This window comes from Loa loa (assembly GCF_000183805.2).
Source record: "Loa loa unplaced genomic scaffold supercont3.35, whole genome shotgun sequence".
Classification (NCBI taxonomy): Eukaryota; Metazoa; Nematoda; class Chromadorea; order Rhabditida; family Onchocercidae; genus Loa; species Loa loa.
In genome coordinates, this window is record NW_018108215.1 from 249,661 (window position 1) to 264,519 (window position 14,859).

Genomic DNA, 14,859 nt, shown 5'->3' on the forward strand with positions numbered 1-14,859 from the left:
AGAGTTGACAACGACAAAATTTCTGAGCCTTTCCTTCGTATTAAGAATTGATGATTAAATTTATGGCAAAAACAATAGCTCATGAAATAATTTAATAGTTGAAAGAATTCAAAAACAAGAAATCGCTACTGTACTAGAATCTAAAAGAACAAATTGCGGAAACGAATGTGATAAGAAGCATTGAATGCAAAATACACGAAACAAAATGATGAAATGAAGCAAAAAAATAAATGCCAAAATATGACTTCGAAATCAATATCTCTTTCAAATGCAGTCCAGATAATAATTTAACGATTTTTTGCAATTGCTTTGAAGTTTTGAAATTGCGATATCAGTCATATAAATTGTGGTATCAATCATATATCCTTAATTCTTGAAATTTTAATGATCAGATTAAAAACGCGTGTGCAACAAATCCAGTCGAAAAAAGCTCCGCTTGATCTTTACAGAAAATCAACAATCAATCATAGTTTTTTCATTAATCATAAAATGATTATTTTTTTTAAAATTATACACAAGTAGATAAATTTTTTTCTTAATTAGACATATATTCTTTTTCGTTTTTACCATCACAAGAAAAATCGAACAAAAAGGAACAAAAGGCACTCTCTGCTAACTCCTATACAAAAATAAACAAAGGAAAGAATGAACAGCTTCTAATCAACTAATCAAAGAAAAATCAAAATCTTTGAAGAGCATCTGGTCAGCATCAGTGATGGGTCGTTTGTCCTTCGCTGATGAAAAGCGTGGTGTTTCTTTCGTGAATTCTTCATCAAAATTACTCACATCCTCCCGATTCTTCTGAAAATAGTTTTTCTGAAAGAAAATTCGTAGAAGTAAGTTGATATTCTCGACCACCAGAACTGCCTAACCAAATCAGTTAGAAAAAGATATCTTGTATAAAAGAATGCTTTAAAAAAAAACAAAAAGAGAAAAGAGATGAACGTACGATTTGTGGAACAAATTTCGGCTTGATTTCTTTATTCAGCAGCTTATCCCAGTCCCAATTCACATGCTGCAAATAGTCAAAATGCAAGTTTTTCTCGATTAATTACTTCTGACACTACCGGAATATAAAGTACATCCGCAAATTATTTGGGGTAATAAGCATAAATAACAGAATTCAGGATGTAATGCTAAGTTTTATTACACACTGCAATATTTTCCACACATCTCAAAGAGTTGTAAAGTCATGAATACATTCAAATAATGTTTGTTCCACTCAGGGCAGTAAAACAAGAAAAAATTACGTCATATACATTTTTTTTCCTGCGATATTCATGGCAACAGATAAGAAAACTAGCAAAGTAATCAACAGAAAAAAAATATTTTAAAATTTAACTGAAGCAAATTTTGGTTTGATATTAAGCCTAACTACATTGCTATGTTGGGAGAAAACTATTGTAACCTTGAAAAATCGTTGTTGCTTTACGTCGATGGCATCATTCTGCCCAGCACCTAATCGTTTCTCAGGGTTCTTCCGCATAAGCTGAAATAAAATAAAACTCTACATAAACTTGCATTGGAATTCTGAAAATGATCACAATCGAAAAGATATAGTGTGTGAACAGTACTAAAGACGTGCACATTCATCGTATTAACATCGGGAAAGTAATTCTTACAATTCCTTCTCAACGTTGAAGATCAAGAAAGAACGACGGGTCAGATCATTGGAGGAAATTATAAAAAGCGACATTTGAAAGTGAAATTAAATTAAAAAAAATGTTCTTACCCAGTATTTGATTCAAATAATAATGTCTAATCACGCAGTATAACTACGAAATGCATTTTTTTTTGGATTTTATTCGCTAATAAGAGTCCATATAATATGAATCATGAATTCCAAAACGGATCAGTAAAACTTACTCTTCTCATGATTGAAATACTTTCAATAGAAAGAAAACGTGGATAGCGTACATCATCATTTACAATGGAATCAAATATCTCTTCCTCATCTTCACCAGAAAACGGTGGCTGTAATTATGTCTCTGTGCATATTTATGGTTGACAATAAAATTCTTGGAATTACCATGGAAAGACATACTGTTTTTTTTCTTAGATTTAATACTTCGGAAATAAGCATTTTAGCTTATATGCCGCAGTTTGCTAGAACATTCACAATTAACGAAAGAAATCGCAGATCACACTTACCTCACCCACCAGCATTTCGAAAATTAGCACTCCAAGCCCCCACCAATCAATTGCTCGAGTATAACTATTCTCAGTTAACACCTAAATGATTGTAAAGCTGTTCAAAAGACACGTTTGAATTGAATACCAGATTCTCTCTGCATATAAGAATCTAATAAAACTTTCCCACGCCGATCATCTGCGATCATGTTATGCATGCAGTACTGACGTAACCGAGAGATGTGCTACACTGAATGATCGCCGTGACAGTGCAGAAGTAATCAGAAATAAAATTAAGCAATCTCAAATACGAAAGATAATTTCCTAAAAAAGTCTTATTGAAAATTAATGGCAACGAGGAAACCTCAGGTGCAAGAAATTCTGGAGTACCACAAAATGTTGAAGTCCTATCAGCTGGTCCCATACCTTCCTTGCATAAACCAAAATCAGCTAATTTCACATAACCTTCTCGATCCAGCAACAGATTATCCAATTTGAGATCCCTGAAAAAAAACTCGTGTACTTAGGCTTCTATCCTTTCCAGAAAACCTATGCTGACTTTCTACTTCTTTAAGATAATCTTAGTTCTTCAGTTTTTTTTCTTATTACGTTTAGACATCCTATTTCAAACTTTGACCAATAAATGAATTGCGTCGATTTCAGTAAAATTTAAACAAAATTTTGTCAATCAAACTATTCCCACCTATAAATGATGTTATTAGCATGTAAGAATTCAAGTCCTAGTAAAACACAGGCTGCATAAAAACAGCTTCGTTCTTCAGTGAAAATATCATCGTGTATATGACGCATTAGATCACCACCCATCGAGTATTCCATAACGAAGAAAACATGCTCTTTTGATTGTATGCATGCAAAAAGATTCACAAGAAAGGGATGACGACGAGATGTTGCAATCTGAAATGAAGCAGCAGTTAGAAGTTCAGAAGCTAAGTTTTCTTAAAAAAATAAGAAATAAAAAAATAATTTGCAAAATTTCGAAAATTCATAAAATTATTTCAGAAATGATTCGCTTTTACTGACTTAAAGTTATAATTTCACCCTAAACGTACTAGCCCTAAACCATTTGGGACGTAGGAATAAGTAGGTTTTACGAAATAATTATAACACTAAAAAATCAGACTGAAAACGGTAATGCAAACCTCGAAAATCCTTTTCTCAACCATCAATGATTCCACTTCATCACGACCGAGCACATCACCTTTTTTCAGTACTTTCAACGCATAATATTCTCCATTTCCCTTATATTGAGCAAGGATAACCTACAACATAATTCAAAATTTTCAAATTGAAATGATTTTTTAATTTATACGAATTCAAAAGAAGAGAATATATAAAGCAGGACGAAGCAAAATTACTGCTTCCAAATGATAACTGATTACTGCTACAAGAGCAATTGGAAATGCTTTTTTTTTTATAAGAAGCTCAGACGGAAGGTTCCTTTCTACAAACTAGTGAATCTCTACTGCATTTTCTCTTCTCGTCTTACTCACAGATACTCTTGTCTCCTATTCTGCTTTCCTTAAAATATTATGCAGATCATATATGAATTATTGTGTTGTCATAAAACCGCATTTTGCATATCAAAAACAAACTTTTCCAAAGTGCCCTCTCCCTAAAACAGAAATAAGGTGAAATTTGTCGATCGTAAGACTGGACGTAGGAGAAGTAATCCTCGACGTTTTCTTATGTGTTAGAGGTGGTGGTTTGGATGCTGGCAAAGGTGGTGGAGATTCGATGTGAGATACTGCAATTTGATTTTTCGCAGATGGTCGAGACAACACCGCTGATGGCATCTAAAAGTAGCGTTTTTTTTTTTTTTTTTAATGACAGTAATCCTGATTGTTTATTCTCTAGATCTATGCTAGAGTGAAACGCATAATGTTTGCTTGTTAAAAGTCTTACAGTTTTCCCTAATCTCATTAAGCCCTTCAAGATGTATAAGGCACTACATATTTAATTACCAGATATATGAGACAGAATACCTGATTAATATATATTCCGAATTGATGAAATAGAAGGAAAAAACAGAAATCAATACCTTTGGTTGTTCATGAATTCGCTGGTTTTGCTTTGGTTTCGACGTTTCTGAAATATCTCCAAAACGTACAGAACTAGGGAGAGGAGGAGGACGTATTGGACGCATATGACCACTTTCTGGTGGAAATAGTCCAGAAGCTGAAATTAGAGGTCGATCTGCAGTCAGACGTGATGGTAGTGTGTGGGCAGTTTTTGACACTGGTGATAAAGGACCTGCAACTAAAAAATTTTTAGCATTAACTAGAAATAATTGTCGTTGATTTATTCTAGATGGATAATAAATTTAAAACCTAACCCAAAGCTTATCACCTTTAAAATACCGATACATCTGTTAGGATCATAAACGGAAATGTTTCTAACTAAAAGAAAAAAAAAGATGAAGACATAGAAATAATGTATGTCTTTGTAAATTAATAAAATTTGAGCCAAAAAGTTTGCTCATTGTAAATAGAAAACAACAGCTACCAGTGGTAGTAGTAGTTGTAGTAGCAGCGGTGTATAAACCACCGAATGTCGGACTTAAAATCGGTTCGATACTTTCATTCGACTGTGAACCTCCAAACTGCTTCATTAAACGGCTCCATGCGGCAACACCAAGCTGCTTCTTCGCACTCGCTATTTCTTTCCTTTCTGAAAGATGAAAAAATATAAATCACTTTTTAAACATGATATATTCCACTGTCTTCCACTGCAATTCATCCACCTAAAAGACCTCTAATAGAAAAAGAAAGAAAATATGATAAATAGCGTCAAGTGCGAATCTCCAGAATGTGTAAGTAAGTCAGAAAAGTACTATCAATAGTTTGGCCACTTAAATTTAGCTGCACGGACTAAGTTGAACCGCATCGCTACGCTGAAGAATGAAACAAAATGCGCCAACAATTAAAATTCTGAATCAATTCTGATTGTTAAGAAAATCAATCACCGAAATTTACATAAATTTGTTTGGATGTACAAGACTATCGTAGAAATGTGCCACATTCTCATTTCGAATGACGTGCACTTTGAAAACATACTCATATAAGCTTAAGGAAAAACATCATGGACAAAAATTTAAGAACTTTTAAAATACCTTTCACTCGGAAAAGGCGTTTCTGTCGTTCAAGCTTAGGCTTCCTACTGACAACTGGATTCAAATATTTGAACTGAAACGTAAAAACCATTTTTTACAAATAAAATAATTGCACATAAAAGCTAGATAAAAGACGAAACTAAAAATTAAAATTTTGAATATGGAACTTATCATTCATCTATACAATGTTTTATTCATTCCATTCCTAGTATGTCTGATAAAATAAAGTTGAGCACGGTAATACCTAATGAAGGATTTCTTAAAACAAAAACAAAAGAAAAAAAAACTAGTTGATATAGACCTCAGCAAACAGATCTCCTTGAGGTTCAAGTTTTAGTACCATTCCAGCTCGTTCTGATGGCTCGACTATATCGCCTAATTTGACAACCGTAAATGCACAAATTGAGCGCCAATCACGATATCGAATTTCAATTTCCAATTCCTTCGACTGGAAATGCATCAATATCGAAAAGAAAATTTTTAGCAAGATGGACGATTTAATCATTTAACCAAGAAACATAAAATTTCAATCCTTTCTATTACCTTAGCAAAAACTTCACTCTAATCCACTTTCTAGCTCATATTTTGAATCTTTTATTGCGAACTTTATGATCGAAAATTCAAATACTCATAATTGCAGTCGTTCCAGAAACAAACAAACCCTATCTAAATCGATGCTAAAATGCTGATCCCATGCTTGCTGTGAAACTGGCCGTGACTCAGTACTAGCCACTTCACGACTATCTAGCAAGAGTGTTGCCGCAACTTCATCATTTGGCGAAAGCTTTGCTGTTGCACTAAAATATAATTCATCTGTTTATTTGCGTAGTTTTAATTTGCTTAAACATTAAATAAAAGAGCATTGTATAAAACATAAAAGTATTTACAGCTTCCATTTTAAAAATGAAAAAAACTTTAAGATTCAATAGAAATACTACAGATATTATAGGATGACATATTAATAAGATATTGTCTTACAGGAAATGAGTAACGAATCATTAAACCAATACGTAATGTATCTGAATAATTTAAACTCGTTCAAAGATCCCTTACAATATTTTCAATTTCACTTCGTCAATTTCATTTTAGTAATTAATTTTCTTGATTTTTTACAAACTTTTTTCGCGATTTTTCAAGCGTAAAACAAATTCATTTCTCAACTTATAAGAAAAAACCATTGTAAAATTTCATCCCTATGCTGAAAAAGAAGAAAAATGAAACACGATATTTTTAATTAGATGAATGCGCTAATTAAGAACCTCAGGAGTAACATGTTTCGGAATTCTTACAAAAATAAATTTGCCGACAATGTTGATTAGAAGTTAATCTGGTGCAATGATTACGTCTGATAACACAAATGATTATTTTTGATAAGTTGCAGTGAGTGTTAGGTGCTAGAAATTCTCGACCAACGCTTGAATTCAAAATTTAAATTCCAAAATATTAAAAAAGAAATCCATGGATTTATGCATATATGACCATTAAATAACTAGGAAGTGCTATGAATACATGAAAGCGACGAAAGCACCTTTATTATGTGGACAAAATTGTCCCATTCTTAAGAGAAACTTAAAAAGACATTGGAAATGGATAATTCAAGCCTCCCTACCCATGTATTTGGATGTTTCGCCATTTAGGATCCATTATCACTACTACATATGTACACTCTTTTGAAAAGAGCCAAAAAATGGCCGTGCTGACTGAACATCATCCGGCAATATATGGCCTTCATACGTTAAGTTTAATGAGATAACTAATAAAAACAATCATAATATCTGTAGCAGTAATTCGTCAATGTAAACAATGCAGTATAAAGTTTAAGTGAAAAATGACAATAAATGAAAGTTAAAAAAATTAAAAGTGCTGAGAACATACAATGCGTCGGTCGTTGAAGCGGAAGAAGCACACCAAACTGATGAAGATCTTGCCCTAAAACATACCATCGTGTGGTTGCAATACAAGAACATACAAAGAAGTTAATAAATTCTGCACAAAAATTCAATTATCGAATAAAAAAAGAAAGAAAAAAACAAAGAGACAGTCTTGAACAAAAACAAAGTGATAATCAAAAACTGATGAAATGGATAACTGGAAAATCTAGCAATCACTTGAAAATGAAACATTTGACATCACATTCTGCATGAGAAGTTGCAGTACTAAATAATAGAACCTTCTACTCAAAAAAAAAACAAGAAAAAAATCCTCACAAACTTATGAAAAATACAAGTTTGTCAAATTTCTGAAGATAAAACATTGCTATTAGAATCTCTCTTCTCAGATTCCTTTCATAACAGACTAACACTGCATATGGATAATAAAGAGATGCCATTTTAGCCCACTTTTTTTTCGAAAAAATAAAACTTGCATATGTAGAAAAAAAGAAGATAGAATTCTTATGATATGCTTCTATGCAACTTTTAAATAACACTGTCAAGTTGACCTAAATGAATATAATGGATTAACATGAAATAAAGCAAGAAAATGAATATCAACCCACTAACTTATTTTCTGGAAAGCAGTGCAAAGTCTTATTTTTCACTCTTTATCTAATACTTTTTGTATTTTTTACTCAGATCTTATTGCCTCAAAATTTTATTTTTCATTGAATTAATATATTTATGCTCATAACGCTGATCCGTACATCATACAGAATCCTTAGCTGAAATCAACCCAAAAAAAAAAAAAATACCGAAATTTGGGAAGTGCGAAAACAAGGAAATATTTGCAAAGAAACTAAACTTCAACAGGTGCAACAAACACTATTTCTATGGGTAAATTTGCCATATACAGCATCGATTTGTTATTTTGTTTTCTTTGATAAGTTATCATACGTACAACTAGCTGATTGATTCACAGTTTAATAACTAGTAAATTAGTCAGAAATATCGACCACAAACATGAAAAGGCAACTTTGAGCTCATATCCAATCCCATTAGTGTTTCAAACATCGATGCCACAATTGTTGAATATTACTTCAGGCTTTTCAAATCGAAATAGCAAGGAGAAAGAAAACAAACAAACCTTGATGTTCGTGGGCCACTTCCACGTGTATTACGTGCTTTCTGCGTGAAACTAGGCAAACCATCACCACCCATTGTCACTGCTGATGAGACTTCTGATCGCAGTAAACGACGAGGAATGTCAACCATTAAATTTTGGCAACCAATTAACCTGGAAATAGTCAAGTTTCACGAAGGGTTATATTTAGAAGGCATTTTTTTAGTGCTACTTTCTCCTTTTCTTATTTAGTCAACGATAATAAATGGTTTAAATGGCTTGTTTCCCACCAAAATTGTCCGCTACTTCAATTCCTCCCCTCTCTATTACTTCTACCTAGAATATAAAATGTGATTATCTTAGGTGGAAGTTTTACCTCACTTCCAGACGTCCGCTAACAGCTAATGATGGCAGTGTCCAAAGCCGTTTCAATGAAAGCGCTAAACGTGATAGACTTGCAGATTTTGAATCATCCTGCAAAGGGATAACTGATGTATTTTAGATAGGTGAAGGACTAGCATATCGATCAATATTACGAGTAATTTCTGAGCTGGCTCAAATTTCTATAGTACTAAGGATATAAGGTAAATCATTGATAAAGCAACTTCAGACAGTCTGACATCGAATATAAAAAACTAAATGCACAACTAACCCGATCAAGAAGGTAACCTTATGATATAACTGTTCTAAATATTTACTTAAACTTCAATATTCAGAAGTTCTCGGAAGTATCAAAGCTAGTACTTATGCAAAAAAAGGAGCATATCAAATTCTAATGATTTTACAAAAAGGAATGTAAAGTCAGAGATCATTGCATCTTAGCATAAAGGAATTTGATTTTAATCCTTAAAAATATCATGTTAAGAATAAAATTGTAGTTTATACATAACGAATACCCGTATTTACAAAAAACCTATTATAAGCGAAAGATGGAATATAACAGATATATTACAACAGGAGAAAATAACTAGTGACTGCGAAAGGAGTGAAATCAAACCTGTGATGGACTTCCAGGAGCAGAGCTCGTTGGACTAAATGTTCCATCACGACGATGATGATGACCCGTGAGAGGCAAACGTTCTGATTCCAAAACGGCGTCACGAATTTCATTTTTTTTTGGTGAATCATTTGGTAACCGCGCACTAGAGGAAGTAAAAAAGTTTTCCTAAGATTTATTGTAAATGACATTAAACAAAATATAGAAAAAATGTCCCATATAAATTTCCAGAACAATGCTATACCAGTTCAATCGAATAATCGGCAGTGTTAGATACAACCAATAAGGAACTGTACTGTGTAATATCCAAACTTTAGTCCAAATCTAGGATCAGTGGGATAACACCAAGGAGTAGGGCAACGGAATGTATTTATGCACTATAAAAAGATGAGATTCTCAAGAAGGCAGTAAATTTCGAAACAAAGAATATTTAATATTGCTTTTAACCCAAAAAAAAAAGAACTTGAATTAGCTACCTGTACTTGGCTAAAGCTAATCGTATAAGATCAAGTTTTTCCTCAGACTGCATCTGATTTTCAATAGCTTGCGAAAGACTTTTCCCATCGCTCTTTCTCTGACTACTCAATATTCTAAAATGAAATTTAGTCTATGAAAGGAAAATTAACCTTCCTTTTAAATTCCGGAATGAAATATTAGTTATTTCTTTTCAAATCTACCTGATCATGTTTTGTGCTCCTTCAGCAATTGCAGCTTCTTTGCGAAGCCTGAAAAGAAGATCGTCAACGATCATTTCTGTTTTTGTTGGTATCGTTTTACCTGAAAAAAAAGATAGGACATCATGGAGTCATTATAACTTCAACATTCTTTAATAAACATCCTTTCATGATGTACCCCTAATACCTTTCTCCTTTTATGATTTAATTAAATGTTCCTCTCAAATTAACCAACAGGGAATTTCCACGTATAGGAAGAGAAAAAACTTATGAAAATATTTCATTGTGTCACATATACCAGATAAGCCAGCATCAACTTGTTCTTGTCGTTGCATTTTCTCGATTTGCATTCGAAGTAGTGCAATTTTTGCTTTCGAATCGAACAACATACTCTTTGATTCTTCTTGTAATTTACGATTCGTATGACCAATAGCAAGGAAACGTTCGAGGCCATCTTTAACTTTCATCTCCTTATCCAATTCTTTCTACAATTACAAAATATTTAATTGTAATTGCCGAAGAAAAAAAAATAATACTTGTCGCTTTTTAATCCGCTCTCTGAGTATTATTTCGCAGAGTTTCGGTAGTCACTTTTGAATACCACAATATTGTCCTGTTACGATAAAAAATTTTGTGATGATCGCAGTTATTTCAAAATTCTTGCTTTGCTGTTTAAAAAACGCAATTGACATGCTCATTTTGATGCGGGACACGAACCAAACATTCACTCTTTAAACTGAGTATAATTTCTAAAATCCTGCTTCAGAATAAAACCAGAAAATGATAATTGGCGTTATTAATATTACTGAGGATGATCTGATAGTTTTCTTTCACTTTTTGCTCATATCAATGGTGGTAGTAGATGAATTGTTGAATTATAAAAAGAAAAACAAATCTGACCTGTAAGCTAGCAAGCCGGCTATTTGTCACAGTTTCTGTATTTTCGGTACTTATTTCGAGACCCGCACCATCAGATGAACCATCTGCTGTTAAAGTATCTTCTGAAGGTGAATTTGGTATACCATTTACGTCATCACCATCATCTAGAACAATGGAAGACTTAAAAACTGAGTATGTAAAAGTATATAAAAAATTAATTTTTTGCTTTTGTTTCCAGAGATCCTGGTAAGACATTATGCTAACCTCACTAAAATCTGTAATTTAACAACCTATAGTTCCTATTTGACCACATTACATCCGCAATTTCGAAATCTTCCTTCAACGAATACTATCAAGTGGTAATCATTATTCGCTGTCATATAATAACATTACGGCCCTACTGATAGCACATTTATTAACCACCTAAAATTTATTTTCTATGAATAATAGAAAGATTTTCCAAAAACTTGTAGTGTATATCAAAAATTTGTTTCCTCAAAAAATTCCGTGTGAACTGGTAAAGAAATTCTCAAAATCACATCACTCCTCATTATCCTTAATGCCAATAAAAACTCTGAATAATAACATATGTAAAATAATCGTCTTGAGCAATTTTCAAATCAAAGGTATTGGAAGTTTCAGTAGAGCATATTTTGGCACTTTCTGTGTGCTTATTCCCTGCATATGCTTAAAAAACCATTTTTCTTCGTTCTATGAAATAATTTAAAATGAGAACCTCACAATATATTTAACAGATGCATACATAAATTCGTCTCCATTTAATCTATTTTTATCTTTTTCGAGTAAAGTTTTCCAACAAGATCCCCTTTTTCTCTGATTTTATCCTTCCATTAAACTTTAAATAGCTAACACGCAAGAAGTGGAGCCATATATGTCAACAAAAAAGAAGTAGAAAAAACGCCCTAACATAAACGACCTACATGGACATTCGGGACTAGTCAAAAATCATCACAAGTCTAAAAAAATCCAAAACTTGAAATCCCAGCAGTGATTTAATATACTTTTTTTATTGATATCTTCTGTTTTGACTTAAATTTCCTATTTCATTTTTCTTTTGGAAGATAAAGAGATATGAAAGCTGCACAAATTTCAAAAATTATTCTGAATTATACAGCATTTATTTGAAATCCAGTTATGATTAAATCGCTTCTTCTTTTAAGCAAAGAAAACACAGAAGCATTAATCAGTATAGCTTTCTATTTCCTAAGAGAATCTAAGCAAAATTTAAATGCTTATTCTCTCTTCGTTTTGCATGTTTAAACTCACTGCATGTTTAACTTAAGTAATAAAATATAAAGATAACGGAAGAGACTTACCAAATGCACCACTGTCATACATATCCAATGTTTGTAAATCATCTTTCATATCACTGATTTGATCACTCAAATCTCGGATTTCTTTTTTGAGAAAATCTGATTGCTTCCTTTCTTTTGTCACTTTCTACAAACATCAAGTACAGAAAGGAATACAGTTCTACATATTCTATACATATTTTAAGCGTGCCCTACTGGAAATTTAATCGTTCCCTAAGTTCTTGTTCAAGAACTAAAAGCAATATCCAGCATGTAATAAGCGGAATGAATAACAAACTAAAAAAGTGGTAAAAAAGAGATTATTGCTATGAGGTCATTATTATTAAAATCTTTATTTGCATGATGCTTCAGTTCCGGAATGTGATTGTTTAGCTCAGCCTAAGTTAGGTATCTGGAAGATGATATTAGACCAAATTCGATGACATCAAGTTAAAAATAAACTTTGTATTCCAGCAATACCGATACTACGGAAAATATATACATCTACTATCATCACTAAAAGCATTTCATACAATTTTTTTTCTCATACGACATAAATAGTGCATACTTCTATGTAAAGTAGAACACATTAAAGGGAAGAAATAGTTGAAAGAAGTCAAAAATACTACATTAAGAAAGCTCGATATTATTCGGAATTAATTTTTGTCACTTCACAAGGATACTAAAAGCCAGCTGTTTACGTCAATTATACCTTTACAGATGTCCTTGCATAATATGAAATTATGTGATTAAGTGCTTAAATAAAGTACTTGACTCAAGTAAGTAAGAGGTGCCAAAAATCAGATAAATTCACCTGCATTTGTACGTATCCTTGCTTAATACGCATTTGCTTGTTACATGAAATGCGTATCTTTTTCTTCAACTCAATTACATCTTTCTGTAGTGATTTTTGCTCACCAAAACTGAATGTATATTTATCGGCAAGAAGGGCAAGTTCTTCCGGCACTGATGTATCATTTGAGCTGCAAAACATAAAATCGTAAAGCAGAAAGAAAGTTTTGACCTTAAAATAAAAAATCAATAATTTTTCAATAAAACTAAAGTTATCACAGGTAAGTAGAAGAAATGTTAGTAACGGATGAAGTATTTGAAAATTCTGATTTTTTCCAAAAAGAAAAAATTCAAATTAAAATTCATAACAACTTAATAGCATAAACATTTTTTGAATTTTACATCGGAAATTTATACCTGCATGGATCACCCTCATTCGATTCCACAGGATGTTGCCATGAGATTGGATCCGGACGAGCAACATCGGCCATAGTGCTATGCTGATAATCGATGTAAAAAAGTAGCTGCTAGAACAAAATGAAGAAATGAAAAAAGCAAAATATGAACGAATAAATGAATGAATGAATGGGTGGATACGCTAGGAAGGAAAAAAGCAAACCATTTGTACAATGCAAATGGAAAGGAAAAATAGATGCAAAATAGACAGTAGAAAAAAAAAAACTTGAATCTAGCAACCAAAACAGCACATACCTTTAAAATTTGATCTCCTCAAGTAAATCAGTAAGTATCCAGAAAGTCCAGTGGTAATAGCAACAGCAGCACTGAAACAGGATGGAAATCACCATCCACTCCGTTTAATGTGGTGCAGTTTTCAACACCAACAAATCCACAGCAATGCAGCTTCTGCTTTTTTTTTTTTTAAGATTGGAATAAAAGTCTGAAATGAATAAAAAACTATTTGAACCATATCAGCTAATCGAAATGACAAATCATCGAATGACGCTGCATAACGAACGAAAGGATGATGAATAAGGCAATGAAAAAAAAAGAAAAATTGTCCGGAATATAGAATTACCTGACAATGGCATGATTTCATATGCTGAACATTGTGCATTGAACAGATAATGTGAATTTCGGCAATTTACTTATTTGTCCGAACAATAGCAATAATTGCATGGTTTCTATTAGTTATATCAGTAAATGAACTATTACAAATGATCAGAAATGGCTCAAGTTTTGCAGTGCATCAACATTTGGAGGTAACAGTGCAACTGTGCACATCACTACACTTGGATGATATCCTGGAAGAAGCTCATAACGTCAGCTGTCAAAATATATAAATACAGTAGTTTAGCCCTTAAGAGAAGAGGAATGAAGAAAGACAAGGAATGCGATGAAAATGATGAAAGAATTCAATAAATAAGTCAAGGAATAGAGAGTAATATACATCGAGAGAATTAACATGTGGTATCAAAAAATAAAAAAGCCAAAACAATTCTTATTTCTTATTTAATACAAATGCAGAAACATTAAAATATAAAATAAAATAACAGAGAATGAAAATCAGTTCCATTGATCAGAGGTAACTTTGCAAAGCCAATCAGCCTTCTCGTGTTGTGAATTTAGATGTTGAGATGTAATGTATGCATATGTATGTATGCGTGTGTATGTATGTGCGTGCATGTATGTGTGTATGTGTATGTATATGTATGTAGGTGTACATTTTTCCTCCGTGAATTCAATCAAAGTTGCCGTTAAAAAAATGTCGTTTCCTTTCTGTCATCACATCGTCAATGCTTTCGAAACAATTTTTGAAATAACATATTTCCCCAATTAAATAAGAATTTTCAAGAAAAACGATAGGCTGTTGTAATCGCTGTACCGTTACAACATATATATATATATATATATATATATATATATATATATATATATATATATATATATATATATATATATATATATATATATATACTACTACTACTA

At 32.3% G+C, this 14,859-nt stretch overlaps 1 protein-coding gene across 1 annotated transcript; it reads right to left on the bottom strand.

Moving 5' to 3' along the window:
- Positions 1 to 601: 601 nt before the first annotated feature.
- LOAG_03554 (AGC/PKN protein kinase) lies at positions 602 to 13,657 on the bottom strand. Its single transcript, XM_020446358.1, has 26 exons — positions 13,624 to 13,657; positions 13,330 to 13,439; positions 12,935 to 13,103; positions 12,145 to 12,268; positions 10,829 to 10,971; positions 10,227 to 10,413; positions 9,932 to 10,031; positions 9,731 to 9,844; positions 9,255 to 9,399; positions 8,634 to 8,731; positions 8,282 to 8,431; positions 7,136 to 7,189; positions 5,922 to 6,057; positions 5,562 to 5,708; positions 5,261 to 5,333; positions 4,654 to 4,818; positions 4,190 to 4,401; positions 3,744 to 3,944; positions 3,291 to 3,410; positions 2,834 to 3,045; positions 2,495 to 2,633; positions 2,152 to 2,232; positions 1,867 to 1,974; positions 1,409 to 1,489; positions 950 to 1,015; positions 602 to 801 (listed from the first exon to the last, which is right to left on the bottom strand). Exons 2-26 carry the CDS (start codon positions 13,401 to 13,403, stop codon positions 661 to 663), a joined length of 3,240 nt encoding a protein of 1,079 aa, XP_020303287.1. The 5' UTR covers positions 13,404 to 13,439; positions 13,624 to 13,657; the 3' UTR covers positions 602 to 660.
- Positions 13,658 to 14,859: the final 1,202 nt, after the last annotated feature.

Excerpts from the sequence above, each read along its gene's own strand:
- LOAG_03554 (XM_020446358.1), bottom strand. The coding sequence starts at position 13,403 with ATGGCCGATGTTGCTCGTCCGGATCCAATCTCATGGCAACATCCTGTG. Across the intron at positions 10,972-12,144 it reads GTATGACAGTGGTGCATTTG|ATGATGGTGATGACGTAAAT; the intron begins GTAAGTCTCTTC and ends CCATTGTTCTAG. Across the intron at positions 8,732-9,254 it reads CTCCTGGAAGTCCATCACAG|GATGATTCAAAATCTGCAAG; the intron begins GTTTGATTTCAC and ends ATCCCTTTGCAG.